Genomic DNA, 26,070 nt, shown 5'->3' with positions numbered 1-26,070 from the left:
ATTGAGAACAGTTGGAATAGTTTTAACATGCTGTCTTGGGAAACGATCAAAGGCAAAACAAGGCTTCTCTCTGCCTCTTCTAGCCCACAGCTATACTAAATACTGGGAGCAGAAGAATACACTAACAGACACTGACTACATCAGTAGTTCTCAAACTTTTGTACTGGTGACCCCTTTCACATAACAAATCTCTGAATGAAACCCCACTTATAAAATATCATAGACTTTAAGGTCAGAAGGGACCATCATCTAGTCTGAGCTCCTGCACAGCGCAGGCCAGAGAATCTCACCCACCCACTCCTGTATCAAACCTATGCTGAGCCATTGAAGTCCTCAAATCATGGTTTAAAGACTTCAAGGTGCAGAGAATCTTCCAGCAAGTGACCCGTGCCCCACGCTGCAGAGAAAGGAGAACCCCCCCCAGGGCCTCTGCCAATCTGCCCTGGAGGAAAATTCCTTCCCAACCCCAAATATGGCGATCAGCTAAACCCTGAGCATGTGAGCAAGACTCACCAGCCAGACACCCAGGAAAGAATTCTCTGTAGTAACTCAGATCCCATCTAACATCCCATCACAGGCCATTGGGCATATTTACCGCTAATAGTCAAACACCAATTAATTGCCAAAATTAGGCTATCCCATTATACCATCCCCTCCATAAACTTATCAAGTTTAGTCTTGAAGCCAGATATGTCTTTTGCCCCCACTGCTCCCCTTGGAAGGCTGTTCCAGATCTTCACTCCTCTGATGGTTAGAAACCTTCGTCTAATTTCAAGTCTAAACTTCCTGATGGCCAGTTTATATCCATTTGTTCTTGTGTCCACATTGGTACTGAGCTTAAATAATTCCTCTCCCTACCTGGTATTTATCCCTCTGATATATTTATAGAGAGCAATCATATCTCCCCTCAGCCTTCTTTTGGTTAGGCTAAACAAGCCAAGCTCTTTGAGTCTCGTTTCATAAGACAGGTTTCCATTCCTCGGATCATCCTAGTAGCCCTTCTCTGTACCTGTTCCAGTTTGAAATCATCTTTCTTAAACATGGGAGACCAGAACTGCACACAGTATTCCAGATGAGGTCTCATCAGTGCCTTGCATAACAGTACTAACACCTCCTTATCTCTACTGGAAATACTTCACCTGATGCATCCCAAGACCACATTAGCTTTTTTCACGGCCATATCACATGGGCGGTTCATAGTCATCCTGTGATCAACCAATACTCCAAGGTCCTTCTCATGACCTTGCACTTTTCACTATTAAATTTCATCCTATTACTATTACTCCAGTTTACAAGGTCATCCAGATCTTCCTGTATGATATCCCAGTCCTTCTCTGTATTGGCAATACCTCCCACAGCTCGCGACCCCCCATGTAATAACCTCGCAACCCCCTGAGAGGTCCCAATCCCCAGTTTGAGAACTGGACTACACCAAGATAAAGGTGACAATAACTAAATACCAAATGCAGTCACTCATCATTTATAATCCTGGCTGTCATCCAGCTGTTAAAATTCTCAGTTTTTCCGTATTATAGGTCTCAAGGGGAAAATCCTTCTCATGAATTTCACTTTATGTATCTCTTCAATTCCAAAATTTTAATAATGAAAGTTATTGAAGCTACATGAATTCTCCTGAGCATGTGGGAAATGTCATTAAAACAAACAAAAAACAAAAAAAAACAAGAGGACTAAAGAGCAAAGAAAACTAAGATCTAATAGGAAATTATGCCCGGATTCCCCTCTCCCTCTCCGAGCATCCGTCTATATGCCCAGGGTTGTACCCTTTGGCATTAATGGCATATCCCCTTTGGCTCTCTAACTACTGTCCAATTTATCTCCTCCCTTTGTTTTTGAAGACTATGAATCTGCTCACTGCTCACATTACTTAGATTTTTCCTCAAGCTTTCTCCTCAATCCCCTCTAGCCTGTCTTGCTTTCTTTCCATTCCACTGAAACCACCCCACCCATGGTCGCTAGTGATATCCTCAATTTTTTTGCCAGCACATCACTGTCTTCCTACTTTTACAATGTCACATTTAACCTCCTATAACTCACTTTTTTTCAGGCCAACATAGTCTCCCCCCCAACTATCTCTCTGCTCTCATTTCCCCCTATACTCCTCCCAGCTCGCAGGCTTGACTGGACCTTCACTGATGCTGCCCATTCCAAATGGAAGGCTCTCCTCCCTCTTCTTATCTGCCAGGCACGTGAGTTCCTCTATCAAATCCATTCCTCCCAGAAATCTTTCTAACCCTGTTCTTGCCACCAATAACTCCCATACCTACCCTTACCTAAACATATCCCACCGAGAAGCTTGAATTGTCTTTGCTCGGCTTGTCCTTATTATATTGCAAGGAAGATGCCTTACTCTGTTTGTAAAGCACCAGGCAATTGTGCCATATAAGTGAGTCAATAATCAAGAATAATTAAATGTTAATATAGTTAGCTCCTCTGCGCCAGATCCTCAGCTGGCATAAATCAACATATTTTCATGAAATCAATAGAGTTACACCAAATTATGACAACTGACGACCTAATCCTTTAAATCTATAGATCTAACTCTTTTGGAATGCTGTATATTCTAAGCCATTCTCTGCCAGATTTTCTTCCCAATTCCCCCAGACCAATTTTACACTGGTGTAATTCCACTGGCTTTAGTGATCTTTTACTTCTGATCTACACTGGCATAAATTGAGGAAAGTCAGGCCCTCGCTGTATTAAACAAACAAACAAACAAAAATCAACAAAATTAAACTAACTAGATGATAACATTTCAGTTGATATTAATTTTATAAAGAACTCAGAGACTACAGGTTTATGAAACTGCTCCAAAATATTTTCAATAGCTAAAAAAATCAAGAAAATATACCTAAAGCTGACTTAGGCCCCAGTCCTGCTGAGTTTTATGTACATGCTTAACTTCACACATCTAGGGAGTCCCCTGGAGGTCAATGGGAGGACAGATAAATGTAAAATTAAGCATATGCACAGTTCTTTGCAGGATCAGGGCCTTAATCTGCATATTGTTTCCCTGCAAAACAGAAAGCTATTTTATTGGACAAAACAGAAGAATGCCTAATCCCAGAGAATTTTTTAAATTTACCATGGATGATCAGCTTGACTTCCTTGACTTGTTTGCCAGCAGCATTGGTCACACTGCACTGATAGCGTCCTTTGTCGAGTCTTCTAGCACTCTTTATGCGCAGAACTTGTCCTTTGTCCAGAAGTTCGATATTAGGATCTCCCAAAAAAAGGGGCCTGGAGAAAAGTTTATTTCATTTCCTGGCACTGTTCTCCCTATCCCCACAAGTATGTGTTAAAATAGTTTTTTTTAAAACCCTTCTAATAGTAATAAAGAATATTTAAATGAAAAATCACTGCAATAAAATACGAATTAATATTTAGCACTAGAACAGAACTTTTCATGCAAAGAGCTAAAATTGCTATCCAATGGTAGTTAACTATCATTATTATTATTCCCATTTTACAGAAGAAACCAAGGCACAAAATACACCTCTACCCCGATATAACGTGACCCGATATAGCACGAATTCGGATATAACGCGGTAAAGCAGTGCTCCGGGGGGGGGGAGGGAGGCTGCGCACTCTGGCGGATCAAAGCAAGTTCGATATAACGCGGTTTCACCTATAACGTGGTAAGATTTTTTGGCTCCCGAGGACAGAGTTATATCGGGGTAGAGGTGTACTTAAGTTTTGACCAAGGTCACACAGTATGTCAGTGGCAGAGCCAGGCATAGACTAAGATCTCCTGATTCCCAGTCCCCTTCTCTAATTATTAGACCATAATGACTCCCTTAGTAATGACAAAATGTCTCTGTTTAGTAGATAAAAGCTCTGAAGTCTATACACCAAAGAATAGCAAGCCATTGTCACATCGGGATAGCTGGTTTTGCTGGCAAAGAACTACATTGTGACATGTTAATGCTATTTTTTCAGCCTATTTATAGTACCATTTTTGTTTTTCAGCTAACATTTGCACTGCAAAAATTCCTCTTTTAAATGGGCTTTCCTGAAAGAAGAGCTGAAGAACTGAGACATGCAGTCTAAAGTTATAAAATCTCAACTCTATATACACAGCAATATAGGGCACTATTTGGAAAAATGTTTAACAATTTGCTCATAGGTACTATCCACCACCACCAAAAAAAATAGCCATTTTAGCAAAGAAGTGACTGCACTTTGAACAACATTAAAATAATCTCTATGGAATGACCTCAAAGAAGTGGCTGTGTGTTTGTCTCGGTTTGTGTGCTGTATGGTTTTACCCACCATAAATATATACTGCATGTGCCACATTACTTACAAATTGGCATTTCGCTATGAAACAGCAAGATGATATACTTAACCACACAACATCAACATATAACAGTAGTATGAGTCTGAACTGATTACAATGGCATACCACTGACTGATTAGTCATAAGCAGCACTTGATAGTAGAGTGCATCTGTCTCCTTTCTCACCCATCATAATGTCCTTGCCACAGACAAAGAGGGGGTACTTACTTGCCATCTTTGAACCACTGAATGACAGGAAAAGGAGAGCCTTTGACTTTACACTCCAGACTGGTCTCTTGGTTGAGGGTGACTGAAACTTCCCCTGGTGTGTCAGCACTTTTTATGTTTGGTGGAACTTGGAAAAAGAAATGTTACAATGAGAACTAAACATGGCTAACATGGCGACTAAATGTGGAAGACTTGCTGACAATGGCACTAACTGAACAGATTAGATCATGGTGGCCATGAGTTCAGGATGACCATGTAATCAGTATATGTAGCAAAGCTTCAACCTTAATTGTGAAAGTGAATGCTGCAGCCACGGGCGACTCTAGCTTTTTTGCCGCCCCAAGCATGGCAGGCAGGCTGCCTTCGGCGGCATGCCTGCAGGAGGTCTGCCGGTCCCAGGGCTTCGGTGTACCCGCCGCCGAATTGCCGCCGAATCTGCGGGACTGGCGGACCTCCCGCAAGCATGCCGCCAAAGGCTGCCTGACTGCCGCCCTCGCTTGGAGCGCTGGTGACTGGAGCCGCCGCTGGCTGCAGCTGCTGTTCTATAACACCTTTCTATTGTGCCTATGATCCTTCACACAGAAAGCAATTCTGCACAAGTGCTGGGGAACTGACTGTATGGCACAAGAAAATCTTTCTAGCCTGTCATCTGTGTTCCATTAGTAAAATATGCACAAGACATTAAGATAAAATATCTTATATCCAAAGTCTGAGATGGAAAGCAGCTTTTTGTGTATGGTACCAAAAAGATGACAAAGTTCAAACAACATAAGATGTTATTGTGTGGAGAGATACTATATCCTGTATTTAACATGACCAAAAAAAACCCTGCAATGTAATGACTTATAAGTACCAAATACCATTTTTTCAGATTACCAACTTTAAAGAGCACAGTACTAACCTAGCACTTCTACATTAAATAGCTTCTCAGAACTCCCTGCTATGTTAGTTGCTTTGCATGAATACTGTCCACCATCAGTAGCAGCAACCCTAAGGAGCTTCAGTATCTTCCCATTGTGCAAAATCTGGAGAGTACTACTTTCCACAACCTTAAAAAAAAAAAAAAATCAAAGAGATCAGCATTATGTGGTCCAGTTACATCAGCCAAACACTGCAGCTGGATTTTGAAAAGAAGTTAGTAGTTTTTCTTAAACAATAATCTATCCACTTAATGTCCCTTCTCTGTCACAAAAGACGGTTACTCACCGTTGTAACTGTTGTTCTTCGAGATGTGTTGCTCATATCCATTCCAATTAGGTGTGCGCGCGCCGCGTGCACGATCGTCGGAGAATTTTCTACCCTAGCTACACCCGGTGGGTCGGCTGTGGAGCCCCATGGAGTGGCGCCTTCATGGCGCTGGATATATACCCCAGCCAAACCAGTGCCCCCTCAGTTCCTTCTTGCCGGCTACTCCGACAGTGGGGAAGAGGGGCGGGTTTGGAATGGATATGAGCAACACATCTCGAAGAACAACAGTTACAACGGTGAGTAACCGACTTTTCTTCTTCGAGTGCTTGCTCATATCGATTCCAATTAGGTGACTCCCAAGCCTAACTTAGGTGGTGGGGTCGGAGTGAGACATTGCTGTGTGCAAAACCGCTGACCCAAATGCAGCATCGTCTCTGGATTGCTGCACCAGCGCATAGTGAGCTGCGAATGTGTGGACTGACGAGCAAACTGCAGCTCTACAAATGTCCTGGATTGGGACTTGAGCCAGGAAGGCAGTCGAGGAGGCCTGGGCCCACGCGGAGTGAGCGGTGAGGTGCGGCATTGGGGCGCCAGCCAGGTCGTAGCAAGCACGAATGCAGGATGTGATCCAAGAGGACAGGCATTGTGAGGAGACCGGTAAGCCTTTCATCCGGTCGGCCATGCAATGAAGAGTTGTGTCGTCTTCCTAAACGGCTTTGTACGGTCAATATAGAAAGCCAGGGCCCTGCATACGTCCAGAGAATGCAAATGCTGGTCTTGGCGAGTAGCGTGTGGCTTAGGGTGGAAGACCGGGAGAAATATGTCCTGGTTTACGTGAAAAGGTGAGACTACCTTGGGAAGAAAGGCAGGGTGGGGGCGAAGCTGCACCTTGTCCTTATGGAAAACTGTGTAATGGGGCTCGGACATAAGCGCCCTGAGTTCAGAGACGCGCCTTGTTGAGGTGATGACCACAAGGAAGGCTGTCTTCCAGGATAGGTACAGGAGCGAACATGTAGCCAATGGCTCGAACGGAGGCCCTGTGAGCTTTGAGAGAACCAGGTTGAGATCCCACGTTGGAACGGGCTGGCATTGCTGTGGGTACAGTCGGTCTAAGCCCTTGAGGAATCTAACGACCATCGGGTTAGAGAAGACCGAGGAAGCGAGTTCTCCTGGGTGTAACGCCGAAATAGCGGCGAGGTGAACCCTGATTGAAGATATCGCCAAGCCCTGCTGTTTTAGGGATAGGAGATATTCAAGTATGAGAGGAATAGGCGCCTGCCAGGGGGGCGTGGCTCGCTGCTCGCACCAACAGGAGAACCGTTTCCACTTGGCTAAGTAAGTGGTCCGTGTAGAGGGCTTTCTACTTCCCAGCAGAATCTGCTGGACGGACTGCGAGCATTGCCGCTCTGTCCGATTCAGCCATGGAGCATCCACGCCGTGAGATGGAGCGATTGCAGGTTGGGGTGACATAGACGGCCGTGGTCCTGGGAGATGAGATCTGGACACAAGGGAAGTGTGATCGGTGTTTGAACCGATAGCTCCAACAGTGTGGTGTACCAGTGCTGCCTCGGCCAAGCTGGAGCGACTAGAATCACCCGTGCCTGGTCTCTGCGTAGCTTGAGCAGTACCCTATGGACCAGTGGAAATGGAGGAAAAGCATAGAACAGGTGGCCTTTCCAAGTTAGAAGGAACGCGTCTGACAGAGAGCCCAGAGCTCGCCCTTGTAGGGAGCTGAACGCGTGGCACTTCCTGTTGGCTCGAGATGCAAACAGGCCGACCTGGGGAAATCCCCACCTCTGGAAGATGGAATAGATGATGTCTGGGTGAATTGACCACTCGTGTGTCTGGAAGGACCTGCTGAGGCGGTCCGCTAGTGTATTCTGGACTCCAGGAAGAAACGATGCCGTGAGATGCATCGAGTGGGCGATGCAGAAGTCCCACAGGCGAATAGCCTCTTGGCATAGAAGCGACGAGCGGGCTCCTCCTTGTTTGTTGATGTAAAACATCGCCGTGGTGTTGTCGGTGAGAACTAACACACAACGGCCCTGCAGGAGATTGAGAAATGCCTGGCATGCCAGGCGCACCGCCATCAGCTCTCGAACATTGATGTGCAGGGCTAGTTGGGGTGCGGTCCACAGGCCCTGAGTATGGTGCTCCCCGAGGTGAGTGCCCCATCCTAGAGATGAAGCGTCTATGACCAGATGCAGGGAGGGTTGTGGGGCGTGAAACGGCACTCCTGCGCAAACCGTCTTGTGATCCAGCCACCAGGTGAGGGAGGTCAAGACCGAGCTCGGAACCGTGATCACCATGTTTAGGTTGTCCCAATAAGGACAGTACACCGATGATACCCAGGCCTGAAGTGGGCGAAGCTGAAGTCTGGCATGCCTGGTTACGTAAGTGCAAAAGGCCATGTGACCCAACAGGGCAAGGCACGTTCTTATTGTCGTAATCGGAAAAGCCCTGAGCCCTCGAATGACACTTGTGATGGTATGAAAGCGATTGTCTGGTAGAATAGCTCGGGCACATCTGGAGTCTAGGACTGCCCCAATAAATTCTATCCTCTGGGTTGGGTCTAGAGTGGACTTCTCTTTGTTGAGTAGAATGCCCAACTCGTGGAATGTGTGTGCTATTATGTGGACGTGAGCTTGAACTTGCTTTCTGGTGCGGCCACGTACCAGCCAGTTGTCTAAGTACGGGAACACCTGTATCCCTTGTCGACAAAGATATGCTGCCACGACAGCCATACACTTTGTGAACACTCTGGGGGCCGAGGACAAGCCGAAGGGAAGGACTGCAAATTGGTAGTGCACCTTGTTTACTACAAATCGCAGGAAGCGCCTGTGAGGCGGATAGATCGCTATATGAAAATATGCGTCCTTCATGTCGAGGGCGGCGAACCAGTCTCCAGGATCCAGGGAAGGGATAATGGTCCCCAAAGATACCATGCGGAACTTCAACGTTACTATGAATTTGTTGAGTCCGCGTAAGTCTAAGATGGGTCGCAGACCCCCTTTTGACTTGGGGATCAGGAAGTAGCGGGAATAAAACCCCCTGCCCCTTAACTCTGGCGGAACCTCCTCTATGGCCCCCATAGAGAGGAGCCCAAAAACCTCCTGTGTAAGGAGATGCTCGTGAGAAGGGTCCCTGAAGAGGGACGGGGAGGGAACGAAGAAAACTGGAGAGCGTATCCCCTCTCCACCGTGCGAAGGACCCAACGGTCCGAGGTTATAAGGGACCAAGCACGGTGGAAACGGGAGAGGCGATCCCGAAAGGAGGGAGCTGAATCCTGGGTAGTGGCTGGGGCGCCGTTCTCGACCGCACCTTCAAATGTTCTGCCTAGGGCCTGAAGGTGGCCTAGGTGGCCCCTGGTTCTGACCAGGTTGAGGGCCAGTCGACCTTCGCCTACCACCTCGTCCCCGCCTTCTGGCGAAGTCCTGTCTCGGACGAGGCGGGGGAGGGTAGAACCTTTGAGGCTGGGGCCTAAAGGGTTTGCGCTGGGGCCCTGGGACATGCATCCCCAGGGAGCGCATGATCGTTCTCGAGTCCTTGAGGCTCTGCAGCCGAGAGTCCGTCTTCTCCGAGAACAGCCTGTGGCCCTCAAAGGGTAAATCCTGCAGGGTCTGCTGCAGTTCCGGCGGCAAGCCCGAGACCTGGAGCCAGGAGACTCGCCGCATGGCGATACCTGAGGCCAGCGTCCTTGCGGCCGAGTCCGTTATGTCCAAGGAGGCCTGTAAGGAGGTCCGTGCCACCTTCTTACCCTCCTCCACTAAGGCCCCGAACTCTTCCCTTGAGTCTTGGGGAACCAACTCTTTAAACTTCCCCATAGAGTTCCAGGAATTAAAGTTATAGCGGCTCAAGAGCGCCTGCTGGTTAGCCGCTCTGAGTTGCAGCCCTCCCGCTGAATACACCTTATGCCCAAACAAATCAAAGCGCTTAGCGTCCTTTGATTTAGGTGCTGCAGCCTGCTGGCCATGACGCTCCCTGGCGTTCACCGATGACACCACTAGTGAACACGGTTGGGGATGAGTGTATAGGTACTCATAGTCCTTGGAAGGGATGAAGTACTTCCTTTCCACCCCTCTGGCTGTGGGTGGAATAGAGGCAGGAGTTTGCCAATGGCATTAGCCTGAATTGCCCAAATCAAAGGCAATGCCACCCTGGATGGGGCATCAGCTGAGAGGATGCTCACCACCGGGTCCTGCACCTCTACTATCTCCTCCGCCTGAAGATCCATATTACGCGCCATCCTATGTAATAGCTCCTGGTGTGCACGAAGATCTATCGGGAGCGGACCTGTGGCGGTTGTGCCCGCCACCGCCTCATCTGGGGAAGATGAGGAGGATGCCTCAGGTGGCAAGGGGTCTAATGGCGGGTCCTGCTCCAAGGGTCCCTGAAGCGGAGCATCGCCTGCCCTGGGTCCAGGGCCTCAGGTGGTGTAGGCACGGGTGCCTCCATGCCCCCTGGGGGAGGGCGGGAGATGGTGGCCTCCGGGGCCCTGGGCTCAGAGCGTGCCGAGCAAGAGGCTGATGGTGGAGCCCCCTGCGCCTGGTGATACGCCCACGGGGTCCAGAACAACCAGTGCGTAGGTCCCTGTGCAGGATCCTCTGCCACCTCCTGCCAGTGGCCCAAGTCAGCCGCAGCAGCCTGCCCCTGAGGAGGGTATGCCGATCTCAAGGCCCCATCGGAGGAGCGAGACGCTGATCTCGAGGGCCAACGCAGTGCCGAATGCGTCGAAATCGGCTCCGGATGATACGGTGCCGATCGGTGCCGGTCCAGAGGTGATCTGTCCCCGCGCGGTGCCGGTGAACGGTACCGGGATCGGTGCCGGTGGCCATGGCGGTGCCGAGATCCGAATCTGGACCAAGACGAGGACGACCGCGAGTAGACATGGTACCGGGAGCGGCCCCTCGAAGTCGAGCGGCGCTCATACCGGTGCCAGGAACTACGTCTGGAGTTCGATCGGTACTGATGATCGTGACGGTGCCGAGACGTAGAGCGGTGCCGCGAAGAAGATCTTGGCCGCGAGTACGACCGGTGCCGAGGCGATAGTCGGCGCCGGGACTGCGAGCGGTGTCGGGACCTGCTCCGAGACCTGGAGCGGTGCCGTGAGTCCACGTCCTGAGACGGCGGGCGCACCAGGGCAGGCTTGCTCCTGGATTGCACTGCGCAAGGAGCCGACATGCCGGTGGTTGGGGCGGTGCCTGCTCCATGAGAGCAATAGGGTCTCTTGCCGTCACGAAGGTCTCTGGGGTGGACGGAAGGCAAGGCTCCACCACCGAGCCTGCACTGGACTCAACAGCCGCGGTGCTGGAGTCGATGGTGTAGCAGGCACTTGCTTCTGGCGGTCCAAAGGCGGACGCGGCTCTACCCCCGGCACCAGGGGAGCCGGCGTCTTCAGGACAGCAGTCTCCTGTGCCTTGCAGGATTTCTTGTGTCCCGGAGATAAGGACCGGCGCCGAGGCCCCTGTGGAGGGCGGGGTGCTGAAAGAGGCCGGTGCCGTGAGGCCTTGTCCCATTCTGCCCGCAGTACCGGTTGGTGCCGCAGGGGTGCTGCGCACCGAGGCACTCGGTGTCAGGGCTGGACGCGCCGACGGAGGATCCGGGCTAAGTGCCGCCTCCATGAGGAGCTGCCTAAGCCTAAAGTCCCGCTCCTTTTTGGTTCTCCGTCTGAAGGCCTTATAGATCTTACACTTATCTGTCTGATGGGACTCTCCTAGACACTTCAGACACAAATCGTGCGGATCACTCGTAGGCATAGGCTTAGCGCAGGACGCGCACGGCTTAAAGCCAGGAGCCTTGGGCATGAGTTGTTCTCCCCCCTTTCCCCCGCTAACTATTTACAACTATTAAAAAGTAAGATGAATAACTATCTAACACTATACAACAACTATAACTACGACTATCTACAGAAATAACCGGATAAGCTAGGGAGAGTGGAGAACAGCTATGCCGCGCGCCACAGTTCCAACGACCGTCAGGGGCGGTAAGAAAGAACTGAGGGGGCGCTGGGTCGGCTGGGGTATATATCCAGCGCCATGAAAGCGTCACTCCAGGGGGCTCCACAGCCGACCCACCGGGTGTTGCTAGGGTAGAAAATTCTCCGACGATCAGGCACGCAGCGCGCGCACACCTAATTGGAATCGATATGAGCAAGCACTCGAAGAAGAACCATAATACCTTCAAAGAACAATGTAAGTTATCAAGCATAACCTGTAGGTAGTTATATAATAATGGGCAGATAACTGTATGGTAATATTATAATTTGCAGTTGTATGATAATCAAATCTCCTTTTTAGTCTCTTTGTTGCAGGGGTTAAAATACTTGTCCTTCTTTGTAAAGTGTTTTGAGATCTAAGATACAGATTATAAGGTTTGGGGGGAGGCTGAGGCTAGTTTTTGGAGAAGGCTTGAAAGGTGCTTTTCTGTTGCTTTGATTTAATGAATACGTGAGTTAATTTATTACCTGTGCACAATTCAGTGGTCATCACTGTGAGTTATGTGATCATATATTTAATTAGTTACAAAGATACCAGTGCTTTGTGTATGCATGTTTTTATTGTTGCTTAAATCTAAAGCCAGGTCAACACTACAAATTTCTGCTGGCAGAAGGTATGATCCCTGACCAAAATAACTGTGTTGGAATAGATGCAAGTTATATTGGCAAAATTGTGCTTTTACCAGTTTCACTTGTAGACGGTGGTTTTTACTACACTGCTACAAAGCTTTTCCAATATAATATAATGATATTCCTATACCAGTAAAGTGCTACTAGTATAGACATACCCTAAGTAAATAAATATATTTTATTTTATTTAAATGAGCTCTCTTCTCAAGCTTTATGCTATAGTCACCAAAAAGGCTTTAGAAAGCTAATGCGAAATCTGGTGGAATTGGCTTTTGTACATTTACAGTCGTTTCACTTAATTTGCCATGAAATCAACAAACACTGCATACCTGGACATCATCTTTATACCATGTGATGATGGGAAAGGGGTTGCCTGACACTTCACAGTAGAGATTCACAGGCTGATTAACCACTACAGATGCATTTGTCACCTTTTCTTGATCTTGAATTTCAGGAGGAACTATAATAAATTATGTTAAGCAAAGATTTATTTAATCAAAAATGCCATGGACATAAACATGTAAAAAAGCAAAACCAACATGTTGTCTTAAAGTTCTGCACATTATTTTCATCATGTCAGGTTTTTCTTTATAGCTGGTATTTATTAATGCACATGTAATAGTTTTATGCTATAGTCAAGTGTCTGTTAATGTCTGTGTCATCAAACCTGCGTTGGAGTAAAGGGGTTAATACCTCATATCAAACGGTGTTAGGTTAAAAGCTGTCTCACTGTACAAGTTATCAAAGGTAGATTACAGTGGAAGCTGTGTATAGTGAACTCAGATACAGCTAAATACAATGTAAAGTCCTAAATCGTTTCAATGAATTGCAACATTCCAATTGCAGTTCCATTTAGTGTGACCCTTCTCTGGGGATGAAAATTTTCTTTGGGGAAAAAAATGATTTCATTGTAAGAGGAAGGGATCCTTTTTATAAAGAAGTCTCAGTATTAAGAAGAGAATGTCGAGGTTAGCCAGGTGAGAGGCTCTCTAACTAAGATCTTACTTTGGCACTTTCATCAGGCTGATACTTGCTAGACGGGATACAAACTCCAATAGAACCCTTATCACTTAGTTTCCTTCTTCCTACTGGTTTAAGTATAGTCCTTTATTTTAATTTGACACATTGCTAATAATAATCATGGTTGACCCAGCACAGATGCATTGTGGGAAAGGGTGTAAGGAAACCCTTCCTCCTCTATGCTCTCGGGAATGAGGGAGGCCCACTAACAATACTGGAAGTGCTCAGTGTCCCAGAAGGGGCCTACCTCCAGGGGATAGGAGAATCACCATGATTCTGGTCCCTCACATTGTACACTGACTTGTGAATGCAGAGCTGCACTGGAGGAAGCATATGCTACACCTTTTCCAGAGGTGTAGCAATGGCCACTAGTGATCACTCTCTCTACAAATGCAGCTGGAGGCATGATGCCTGCTCCTGTCTTGTATAGGTATAAAGGGAAGCTACTTACTTTTGTAACCAAAGTTCTTTGAGATTTATGGTCCCTATCTGTATTCCACTGTGGGTGTGCATGTGCTCCACATGCCTGAGACTGGAAAATTCTTCCAAGTAATGTCTATTGCTCTGTAGTGGCCCTTACTCTCCTCGTAATCTCTGCCAACGGTTTAAGAGGCAGTGCAGACCAAATAATCAGACATGATCCAAAGCAGAGGGGAAGGAGGATGAGTAGTGGAATATAGATGGTAACCATACATACTGAACATTTCCAGTTGCAATAAGGTACGTCATTTCCCTTTCTTCTTGGAGTGATGGTCCATATGTCCACACATATTCCAGTGTGGGTAACTCAGAGAGGATGAGGTTATGAGGATGCAGGTGGTATAGCTGCTTGTAGAATCGCTGTCCCAAAGGAGAATTGGACCAAGGTGTAATGTCTCATGAGTGTGTGGATGGAACTCCACATTGCTGCCTTGCAAATATCAAGGAGCAGCCTGGAACCCCACAGAGCCTATGATCTATAGGGAAAGCAGGCAACATCCTAATGGATCCCATGGTAACTGCACTGGAAACAGAGCTGCCTATGGTGTTCCTCTGAAAGAATGATACTGAGGGAGCGAGGTAACCATAGGCTCTCTGCGCATGCCTGTGCCCTACCTCCCCCTGCTAAATAGAGTAGAAGACACAGAGGGGGTGTTAACACTGCTTGGGGCTGTGTTAATTCCTGTGGGAATTTCCTATTGGAAATAAACCAGGTTAGGATGGAAGTACACTACACAGAGTAGGTGCTATGACAGTCCACTGTCTCCTGATACATGCTGTAATAGACCCCCTACCAGGTGGTGTGGTAGGAGCTTTGTGGGGTGGAGAGGGGAGAATGTCATGGAGCAGCTTCTTCTCCATTCTATGCTAAGTTCTTCGAGCAATGACTCCCCTCTCCTGCATTAATAGAGGGGCATATCTAGCACTTATTCTATAAGCTCTTTGGGGGCAAACACCTGGTCTTTTACATGTTTACCAAGTGTCATGTAAATTTATGGTTGTCTACAATAATCATTTGGTTATTTGTGTAAACAGAAGTTGGTTTCTGCATTAAGCATAAGTCAATAGAACTAACAATCAATCAGGTAGCTACAAGTACAAATACTCAGATTTGCTCCCACAACTACAAAAATGCAGGCACACATTTTGTGTGCGCAATTTAAAAAAACAAAGGAGAAACTGCCCTTTTGAAAATTACCCCTTAAGAGCTATAGTTATTTACCATGAACCTTCAGATTGTATTTTCTTTCTGTGCTTCCTGCTTCATTCACTGCGAGGCAGATGTATTCTCCATTGTCGTACGGTGTAACTGAAGCAATGATAAGCAGTGTCCCATCCTCCAAAATTGAAATGCCTGGCTCATTGCCAGTCAGCTCCCTGCCATTACGTAACCATTTGATGACAGGTTTTGGGGTGCCTAATGAGAGAAATTTATAGAACTTCAAGAGACTTCTTGCTTAATTTGAAAAAAGAAGGATTGATATTACTTTAGAGCAGTGCATGGGATAAAAATGTACAGTAAGAAAAATCTTTGCTGCAGCTTCTGTAAATCATAAAACACACTGCAGTTTGAACTGGCACAACTGGCTAAAAGGGCTTGGGGACTGAACTCTCCTTCATGCTTAGAGGTAGTCCCTGCCACTCCAACCATTGGGCAATGCGAAGAACTCTTGCACTGTCATTGTCCTACAAAAATATACTACCTAATTAGTTAAATTACTTAGTATCAATGGCACTTTTTCTTACTGTTAAGTTTTTTTTTTTAATATCCTGGTGAGATGTTGTATTTAAGAAGGACTTTACATTTTTACCTTTCCAGAAAACACCAAGATGCATTGCAACTATGAGTGCCTAAGAGAAAAAAAGAGAGTTATCAGCCACAATGGTTACAGTGTTGCACACCTTTTGCTGGACATGGAAACGCAACGCGTTGATTTGCAACTCTTTCTTGAAATGGAGTGTTGTAAGGAGGGTCAAGAGCATCTACTGTAGGAGGTTCTAAAAGAAAAGCAGAAACAGAGTAAATAATCTTAGTCCCTCCTCTCAAATGTCAAAACATACTATGTACACAGGCAATTTACACCTCTTTTTTCCTTCCCATTCTCGAATGGCCTGATTCTCATATCCTTACACACACTCAGTAGATGGTAGTATTCCAGCAGTCCCATTTATTTCACTGGGACTACTTAAACAGTAAACTATGACTCTGTGTGAATTAAGATTTCAGAATCTAGTCCAAATTGGTTTGCTCTGACAATTGCTATATTTACTCTGAAGGCAGAGGATGTTTCTGCAAAATGTGATGGAAATTGGACAAACTGTTTTGAGCTACAGATCATTAAAAGAATTATCCTGCTTTGAAATTTTGATTCTCTTAATGTTTCTTTGTCTTCCTGTAGCTCAAAGACACCATCCTACCCATTCTGACTTTCTGTCTTCCATCTCCTTGAAAATTCACGTGCTCGGTGTATCTGAAGAAAATAGTTCATAATTAAGCAGTTATTAACATTTTTTGTTGTAGATCGTTCTGAACCCAATCCTGTTTAACAGTTTTAAATAGGAATTATGGGCCAAATCCAAAGCAGTGTTAATGCTCAGAATATGGGCTTTAAGACCATTATAAAATGAGAAGTACCCCCACTGAAGTCAATGGAATTGTATCCATGTAAAGCAAGTAAGTGTGGGAAGACTCAGACATTATATTTGCGTGAACATGTTGCCCACTGTTGGCTGTTTGCATTTTAAAAGGAACAAGAGTCCTCCTACATGTAGAGCTAACAGACCTGTTCCTTTAGCTCAAGTGACAGAGGTTTGTGCTTTTGGAGCACCATAATTAAGGCTGATTTTGATCCTCCTTGCAATATCAACCAACCACAAGAAAGTCCCTTTCAAAATTAAAAGAATTAAAAAGTTTTGTTTTGTTTCATATTTTTGCAAACTATCTAATGTTTCTTTGTGCCTCTCCCTGCTCAAAACAATCATATCATATTACTGCATTTGAAACGTATGTAGATTTTGATATTGGGTCAGGCAGCAGTGTCATTAGTGATATGTTTCCTAAGTAGGATCAGTTACAGGTCAGTGGAATCAAAGATCCTCTGACTCACTGAGTCTACCTCTCTGAAAGTGCAACAGTTTATCTTCCCCCACAACACAAGGTATATCATATATTAAAATAAAGCTACACTTGAACACAGCTGTAAGTCCAAGACTCAGGCCATGTTATAAATACCTTGAACTTGTATCGTTATCTCCAATTCATCACTGCCAGCTATGTTACTAGCAACACACTTGTAGATTCCAGAGTCTGAAAGCTGGACTTTGCTGATGCTCAGTGTTCCATCCGGATTGCTGATATACTGTCCTCCATCTATTAGCATGGTATTTCTGCCTTTGAACCAGGTGACTGTTGGGGGAGGGATCCCTTGAGCATTGCACGGTATATCAACTCTGTGACCAACGTGTACTTTCATAACTCGAGGCCCACGTTGTATCTTTGGAGGAACTAGGCAAGACAAATAAATCAACGGTAATGAGAAAAAGAAGATCTGGCAGACTATTCATGGAGGAAATATGGTCAGTGTTATCCTTTTAGAAAATACCTTTCCCTTGCCCAATGCAATTTAATGTCCCTAAGTAACATCAAGCAATCAGAACTGAATGTTCCTGAAGACAAGATTTACAGTACGCCATTGCTTAAGTCATTTGGAGACTCTACATTTAAAATCCTAAAACATTATTTCCAAAGAAGTATTGTACCCTCATTCTTCCAAGCACATTTTAAAGAACTCCTGGGTACTGGCTGCCCATAGTACAAAACAATTCAAAAGTTTTAAGATAAAGTCAATTACATTTGCTCTTTAACATTCTAACTTCCTTCCTCTTAATCCCAACTATGTATGAGGGGAGGGATAGCTCAGTGGTTTGAGCATTGGCCTACTAAACCCAGAGTTGTGAGTTCAACCCTTGAGGGGGCCATTTCAGGAACTGGGGTAAAAATCTGTCTGGGGATTGATCCTGCTTTGAGCAGGGGGCTGGACTAGATGCCCTCCTGAGGTCCCTTCCAACCCTGAGATTCTATGTTTCTAGGCTAAATTCAGACAAGAAGATAAAATGTGGCTGGAATAGATTTCTGCTGGTCGCAAAGAATAAAAGCATTGTAAATCAACATTATAACTGCCTTGCCCCAATGCTTTTCTTTATAGGAATCACTAAAGATAAAAAGACTCAAGTAGGGACAGGCAATTGGCAACTCCTCCTGTGTCCCATGGAGCTGGGTCTGGGGTTGAGAGTGAGTCCACCCTGCACTCACCCTGGGCGGCAGCAGCTCCTGTGCCCAGCAGGACTGGGGCTAGGTGTTGAGAGCAAGCCTGCCCCATGCTCATCGAGGGCATGGGCAGCCATGGCTCCTGGGTCCCAGGCCTGGTTCCCCACTCCAGGCATTGTGCCTTGGCACATTGGGTCACAGTGCCTGCTGCCTCTCTGCTGAAATACCGTTCACTCAAGTTTCGCCCAGTCAGGGCCCTATCATGACATGGGTTGAGGCTGCGGGATGAGTGTGAGGCAGGTTCACTCTCTGACCCCACTTCTTCCCTGGGCCTGCCCTCCACATTAGCCAGTGAGCAACCCACCTAGAGTCTTCCTACATGGAAGCTGTGGACAGAGAAGCCATGGTATCCATGACTTTTTCACCACCATGACAAACTGCAGCCCTACACATAAGGAATCTCTGAAACAATTAACTGTTATGTTCATGGCAGAGAAGTTAGATAAAAAGAGAGAACTTAGATAAAATAATGTATATACTCATGCTACTACTTTATTTCTTTGAATTCAGAACAGTAGCACACTAATTTTTCCTACACATGTGCGGAATGAATTTTGTTATGTGCACCAATATGGAGTCACATATCACCTCCATTTTGGTGCACATAACAAAATTCATGTGGCAGAGGTGGGGCTGAGGGGTTCGGAGTATGGGAGGTGGCTCAGGGCTGGGGCAGAGGGTTGGAGTGCAGGGGGGTGAGGAATCTGGGGTGGGGCTGAAGATGTGGGGCTCCAGACTGAGGCAGAGGGTTGGGGCGCAGGAGGGGATGAGGGGTTTGGGGTGCAGGAGAGAGCTGGGGCAGGGAGTTAGGGTGCGGGGGGTGAGGGCTCCAGCTGGGGATGCAAGCTGGGGATGAGGGTTTTGAGGTGTAGGCTGCCCCAGGGCTACGGTGGGTAGAGAGGACTCCCCCCAGCTCTCTCTCCCCACCGCAGCAGCTCCGAGGCTGGGGCTATGGAATAGGCACCTCTTCCCCGTCCGTGGCAGGTCCGGGCCAGCGCTGGGTTGGGGCGCCTCTTCCCTGTCCATGGCAGGTCTGGGCTGGGGTCAGGACACCTTTCCCCAGGTCACGGCAGGTCCGTCTGCAGTCCGGGCCACCAGTGACGGTCTGCTGCTTTGGGCTCCCCGTGTGAGTCCAAAGCAGCAGACGGTCCCTCACCGGTGGCTAGAGGAGTGGCAGCAGCTGTGGGCTCCTTTCCACCCCCACACTCCCATCACTGGCAGGCAGCTGGCGGCTGTTGCCTGCTGCTGATGGAGGGTGGGGACAGAGAGAGGAGCCCTCAACCAGCCAGCTGACAGGAGCAGGGGGGGGCGCGAGCGAGGAGGAGCAGCCCTGGGCCAGTGGGCCTAGAGGCGCATGGGGGGAGGGGCCAGAGAGGAGCCAGCGCTTCAGCTGCTGGGCTGCAGCGCAAGTGAAGTGGAGGGCCAGGCCACAGGGCCCCTGCTAAGTGTGGGCCCGGTGCCATTATAAACCCGGTACTGTCCAGGCCGGGCTGGGTCGGGGCTGGGGGAGGGGCACCGCAGCAAGTCCGGGGCTGGCGGAGAGGCATCTCTCCCCGCCACAGCCCTGAGTGCCTGTGTGACACTTAATAGGCTGCTGCACGGCCATGCGACTTAGAGGGAACTTAGCAACTCACCCCATCTTTCTCTAGGATGGATGGTTACAAACTGACTGTGATTCCATGTTTTCCTATAGAGTCCTGCAGCTTGCAAGCAGAACCGGGAACACCCCCCGGTCCCTCCACACACACACACACACACACATCACTTGCAATTCCAGCACACTTCTCAATATACCACATGAACAAGACTGCAGCCCTTGCCATTATAATACTTACCAGTATCTCAACATTGCAATGGAGTCTGTGCAATTTTTTGATGCCCAACTGAAATATCATTAGTTTTTCCACTATACTATACCACCATGAGAAAAGGCAGGCAAGTAGATTCTGTGTGCCCCCTGGGTAGGTAAATATTAATGAAAGTTTTGTAAATATTTGTGGACATTCTGGCTACTTTGCATTAGAACTGCAGTTCTCAGCCCATAAAGCTCTGGTGGTTCAAGGAGGGCAAACTGATCATATGATGCTATATTTCCTCCAGATTTCCACTTTCTAAATCACATTAAGAGAAGAGAAGGAAGTAGGTTATGTGATAGCAAATGGGAGGAGGGTGTAGTCCATGTGATATTAAATGAGACAGGGAGATGCCTATGAGAGGTGGTTCACACTATGAAAAAGTTTAGGCACTTCAATTCCAGTTGCTTCCTTAGTATAACCTCCACAAGGGATTATTCTTGTAGTTAAATAACTCACCATATACATTTAGCTTAACTGACTGCGTCACATTCCCAGCAATATTTGTGGCCACGCAGATATACATTCCGCTGTCTGAAACTCGCGTCTCAGTGATCTTCATTGACCCTGAGGGAAGGAAGGTGTGTCTGGAAAAATAGGAAACATGTATAACTGTATAAATATTTATTGAGAGAAGAATGAGCTTTACTTAGACATTACTAATAAATACCATGAACCAGGGCCGTCCCTAGCTATTCTGGGGCCCTACACAGCCCCTCTCCCCCCCCCCCCCCCCGTGGGAAGAGGTGGGGCGGGGGCAGAGCAGGGGTGGGGGCTTTGGGGAAGGGGTGGAGTGGGGAGGGGGTTTGGGGCAGAGCAGGAGCGGAGCCATGGGGGTGGGGCAGGGGCTGAAGCAGCACGCAGCTGCCCCAAATTTCCTGGTGGCCTACTCAGCTGCGTACTTTGCCTATGGGTAGGGACGGCTCTGCCATGAACTAAAATAATCCTGTTTAGCATGACATTTAGTGCAGTTGAGTAGGTTTTTATTTAACTATAATTGTGATTTATCATTCCTAAATTTTTCCTAACTCATTACTGAATCAATAAATTCAGAATACAAAGCAAATCATCTGAAACATGGCAGGATCCACAGGACAAACTGTAGGTGTTCCAGATACTCACAGGACTTCTTAAATCCTGTTATTTTTCTACTGGAAACAAACTTTTTGAGGAATGTGTGATTCATGGGATTGGTAATAAGGTATGTAACCTTTCACGTAAGTCACAGGCTCAAGGTCAGCCCAAATCAGCAGCAACAGAAAGTTGCTATTAACTGATTGCTCACGTTTAGTCCATTTGGTGAAGTCCACTTCATTTAGGGAATAAGGATGGTCTTGTGATTAAAGCACTAATCAGAGAGTCAGGAAGGCTGGGTTCCATTTTGCACATCTGGTTCAGTGACATGAACAAGTAACTTTATTTCTCTGCGCCTCAGAGTAGAATGAGGATAGTAATACTTCCTTACTTCAAAGGGATGATGTGAACAAAAATGAATAAGTGTGAGTTGCTACAGCAACCATACAAAAATTTACAAATAAATTCTCTCCCCATACACAAGAGCACTCATTACAAAAACCACCAGCACAACTGTAATTTCTAACTGTTGCAGTCTCAGGAGAAAGGGCAAAATCTGAGGGTCAGACTTTGTCATTAAGGCCATGTCTACGGTGTGCAGCATAGGTGCAACTACATCTACATGCCACAGTGAAAAGCACACCCTGTTGACACTGCAGTGTGTAGCTACACGTATCAGTGAAAGGCTCTGACAGAGGGGAGGCAGCGGTGAAAGGTTTCAGCTGCTCCCCACTGCCAGACTGCAGCAACAGGATATGCTGTGGCAGAGGGGAGGCTGCAGGGAAAGGCTGAGCCACCGCCCCGGCCACAGCCTTTCTCCACTGCCAGAGCCTTTCCCTGTGGCAGGGAAGAGCTCCAGCAGGGGGGAGCTAACAGCCTTTCCCTGCTGTGGAGAAGGGAACCAGCGGCAGGGAGCTTCCCTGCTGTTCAAACATTTCCCTTTGGAGGAGGTGGTCTCCAACAGAGGGGAGCTGCCAGACCCTTTCCCCGCTGCTGGAACCTTTTCCTGTGAAGGGAAAGACTCTAGTAGCAGGACACTACAGCATAGACAGCAGCATAGACAGGAGGCATGCTTTGGGCCAGTAAAGAACATGTAGGATATGTACCCCAGGTACATACTCACACCTTTCAGCCATGTCTTTACTGGGTTACTCCATGCCTCACCATCTCTGTTACTATTTATATCCATACTAGGGGGGGCTGTGTGTGTATGGATACTACATGCCACTGAAAGAATCCTGCAGTGTATACGCACTCTAAGGCACTGGCCCATATTGGGGGCTGAGACTTCACCCCACTGCGTGGCAGTCTCTGGGAGGTTCTAAAAGGGCACAGCATGCTCTCCCCTATGTCTGGCCAGCTCTTCTGGCTGGTGTGGTGGGGACAGGTCCATGCCCCCTTTTCAGATGGGTTGGGGCCCTGATGGTGTTAGCAGGCCCTCTATTCAGGGGAACTGAAACTGTGCCTACCCCTTAGCTGGGGAATACAGGGGGAGAAAATGCCTCCTTCGGCCCTCCCCAATCTTGTACAACACCACAAGAGTGGGGGCACAATCTGGCCCAGAATAAGCTTGGGGAATAAACCATCTCAGCCCTAAAGATGGTCCCTGCCCGTAAGGACTGAGGTACCTTAACAGGGCATCATGAGGAAATCTTGTACCACTGCTGCCCATGCTGTAACTGATGGGCAGACAAAGAACTTCAGTCTCCAGGGCAGCCAGTTCAACACTTTCCATAAGCCCTAAACTAATATGTTTTCACATTTTTAAAAGCAGCTGGAGAGTTTCTGAATCCAAGATACAATGGCAATAAGTAGATGCGTGCAACCAGTTTTAAACATTAACTGTCATTCATATTCTATTAGGAATTCATATTTCATATAATACAGACAATTCTCCCCATAACTCAGCGATGAAAGATATAACCGTAAAATAAAATGGAACTTTTAAAGATTTAAGATCAAGCACAGATGATCAGTTCTAGGTGCCACCATAAAATAAATATTAAATCATAATAATGAGGTGTCTGTGTACAGAAGGCTATTTGGACTTGGCCTCCTGAGGAGTGAAATACTGTGCTGACTTCTAATGCTTGTTTTTGCTTATAAATGCATATTGGAGTACGATATGTACCATGACTGAAATATGGCTTTAGTAATGTTCAGAGCTTTAAAAGACAGCCACGAGGATTAAAAGCTCTCTTTCAAATTGGTTTATTTACATCTATGAAATGTTTTGTGATACATGTTGTAAGAAATATGCTAGACAAAACAACACAGTATTATACAGAATATAGAGGCCAACAAAGACCATGGTGGGATTTTAACAGGCCTGTAGAATTTAAGAGATGGATTTTGCTCTCACTTCTCTTCCCACCCGCCCGCCCCGCCCCCTCCCAGTGTAAATGCAGAGTTAGTCCAGTGACCACAATAAACTAATTCTGGTGTTACACTGGAGGAACCAAGAGCAGAATCTGAGAGCCTGGGAAAAAAATATAAAATGCCAACAGGAAAGCCTAAAAAAATCAGTTCAAAAAGGTAAAAAATGTGCTGAGTTTGGGAATGAGAATTTCAAAACCAGCTGACACAGAAGTACAGATTTTCCAATGCCTTACTCACTCACCAGAATGGAACAGGCAGTTAAAAAAAAATAAAAACTTCCAAAAACCCGAGAGCTTAGAAGAAATTGCATTTTGTTTTGTTTCTATCACATTTTGTTACCTTGGAGAGAATGGAGAGATAAGCTGCATTTCTTTGGCCCAGGTAATTATGGGGGGTGGCAAACTCTTCACCTCGCATGGAAGTGTGACATCTTCCCCTGCAGTCACTGAAATCTCTATAGGTTTGTCATATGTACCTCCTTGCTGGTTTCCAGGCCTGGACACTCTGGGTTTCACTAAAATAAAAAACATATTAATAAAGTGAAATAAATATGTTGTCTATTTATACATGCGTAAGATAAAATAATGTGTTGTAAATTAAACTTTTTCAGATTAGACTATCCTACATCATATTCAGTATACAAAAATCCAAATTTATTTATCCGACTATCCTGGAGCATAGTCCAAACCTTCAGATAAACAGGGTTTCAGATGACAGTGAGAGATAGTCAGAAAGCATCCAAAGGAGCACTCGAAGGGCTTCACTCTTCTCTCCCACAAGGTGTAATTCCATTAACTTTTGTAGAGTTTTTGCCAGTTTACCCCAGTATAAATGAAATCAGAATAAGGCCAGAGGTCCCCAGTCAAAGAGCTCAAAGAAGTGAATGCCAGACAACTGTACAAACCAGACTGCTTTAAAGGAACCATACTTCTTGGAGCATAATCCCTTTAATCTCACTACCATGCAACCCTGGGGGCCACAATTAGATATTGGTTAATGGGAAGTTTGGTAAACCTGAGTTTCACTTCAGATTTTCCAACTGAATGCATTTTGCAGTTGAAAACAGAGCTTGTTGGAGGCTAAATATGTTTGGTTTTAACTTATACTTACCATAAACAGTTAGTTGGACTTTCCGTGTTGCATAACCAGCCGCATTTGTTGCTGTGCACATATACTCCCCAGTCTCCTCTCCTCCTGGTGAAACTACATACAAACTTCCATCAGACCCAGCAGAAAATTTCATATTCCTGGGAGGAATCAGCTCTCCTTTCTGTGCAAAATAAAAATAATAATAAAAACCCTATGCTATTTTTTCTGAGAAAATTCAATGTACAAGTGCTTGATCAAATAGAAGTCAAAGCTTCCAAAGATAAAATGAAGCCTAATAAAAACATTTAAATTATGAGAAGAATCAAACTTGTTAGGGCTAAAAGTAGCTTAGAAAGAGTTCATCTAGTCCAGGAATGGGCAAACTTTTTGGCCCGAGGACCACATCAGGGTGGGAAAATTGTATGCAGGGCCATGAATGTAGGGCTGGGGCAGGGGGTTAGGGTGTGGAAGGGAGTGCGGGGTGTGGGAGAGGATGCGGTGTGCAGGAAGGGGCTCAAGGCAAGGGATTGGGGTGCAGGAGGGGGCTCAGGGCAGGGGGTGGGGGTGTAGGAGGGGTGCAGGGTGCAGTTGGGGGCTCAGGGCAGGGGGTTAGGGTGTGGGGTGCAGGAGGAGTGCGGGGTGCAGGCTCTGGCCTGGCACTGCTTACCTTGAGAGGCTCTGGGGTGGCAGCAGCGTGCAGCGGGGCTAAGGCAGGCTCCCTGTCTGCCCTGGCCCCGCGCCGCTCCCGGAAGTGGGCAGCATGTCCAGCAGTGGCTCCTGGGAATTGGGGTGGGGCAGGCAGCTCTGCCGTGCGCTGCCCTCGCCTGTGGGTACCACCCCCAAAGCTCCCGTTGGCCGCCGTTCCCTGTTCGTGGCCAATGGGAGCTGTGAGGGGTGGTTCCTGCAAGCGAGGGCAGCGCACATAGCCCTCTGCCCACCCATCCCTCTCCCAGGGGCCGCAGGGACATGGTGCCGGCTGCTTCCGGGAGCGGCGTGGGGCCAGAGCAGACAGGGAGCTTGCCGTAGCCCCGCTGCGCCATGGGGCTGGCAATTCTGCAGGCCAGATTGAAAGCCCCGATAGGCCGGATTCAGCCTGCGGGCCGTAGATTGCCCACCTCGATCTAGTCCAGTCCACCACTGCTTCCTCCCCTCCCCTCATCTGAAAACAGTCATTCATAGGTACACCTCAAACTGCATCTCAAACGGTTGAATAACTAAACTCATCCCCCAAAATATGTTCCAGCTGTAAGGCTCCCTTAAGAGCTGGACTTCTGACACAATGCTAAGAAAGCACTCAGGAAGCTACTTGTAATGCACAATAACTTTATGTAACTTACAAACTTATGAACAATGGTACATATTCTTATATGCCTTACATGTATTTATATTAACTATCTACAAATACTCATTTATACAGATATATGTCTCTTTTATACAGATTTTCAGCCAAATTTTCAGCTTCACCTGTGTCATTAAAGTTCACTGGATAACACCAGCATAATTGAGAAGA

At 46.9% G+C, this 26,070-nt stretch overlaps 1 protein-coding gene across 2 annotated transcripts in view; it reads right to left on the bottom strand.

Annotated features, from left to right (window-relative positions):
- Nucleotides 1-26,070, bottom strand: part of HMCN1 (hemicentin 1) — a 338,886-nt gene that overhangs the window by 142,986 nt on the left and 169,830 nt on the right. For both annotated transcript variants that reach the window (XM_054038112.1, XM_054038111.1), the window contains 10 exons: nt 24,582-24,741; nt 23,811-23,985; nt 20,478-20,605; nt 17,071-17,343; nt 15,741-15,836; nt 15,061-15,255; nt 12,668-12,798; nt 5,427-5,574; nt 4,526-4,652; nt 3,104-3,258 (listed from right to left, as the gene is read on the bottom strand). In XM_054038112.1, the coding sequence (XP_053894087.1) occupies nt 3,104-3,258; nt 4,526-4,652; nt 5,427-5,574; nt 12,668-12,798; nt 15,061-15,255; nt 15,741-15,836; nt 17,071-17,343; nt 20,478-20,605; nt 23,811-23,985; nt 24,582-24,741 (1,588 nt within the window). The remainder of the gene's footprint in view (nt 1-3,103; nt 3,259-4,525; nt 4,653-5,426; nt 5,575-12,667; nt 12,799-15,060; nt 15,256-15,740; nt 15,837-17,070; nt 17,344-20,477; nt 20,606-23,810; nt 23,986-24,581; nt 24,742-26,070) is intronic.

The sequence above is a fragment of the Malaclemys terrapin genome, chromosome 8, assembly GCF_027887155.1.
Source record: "Malaclemys terrapin pileata isolate rMalTer1 chromosome 8, rMalTer1.hap1, whole genome shotgun sequence".
In the NCBI taxonomy this organism is placed as follows: domain Eukaryota; kingdom Metazoa; phylum Chordata; order Testudines; family Emydidae; genus Malaclemys; species Malaclemys terrapin.
Note: the sequence above shows the minus strand (reverse complement) of the source record. Positions and strands in the feature narration are given on the sequence as shown.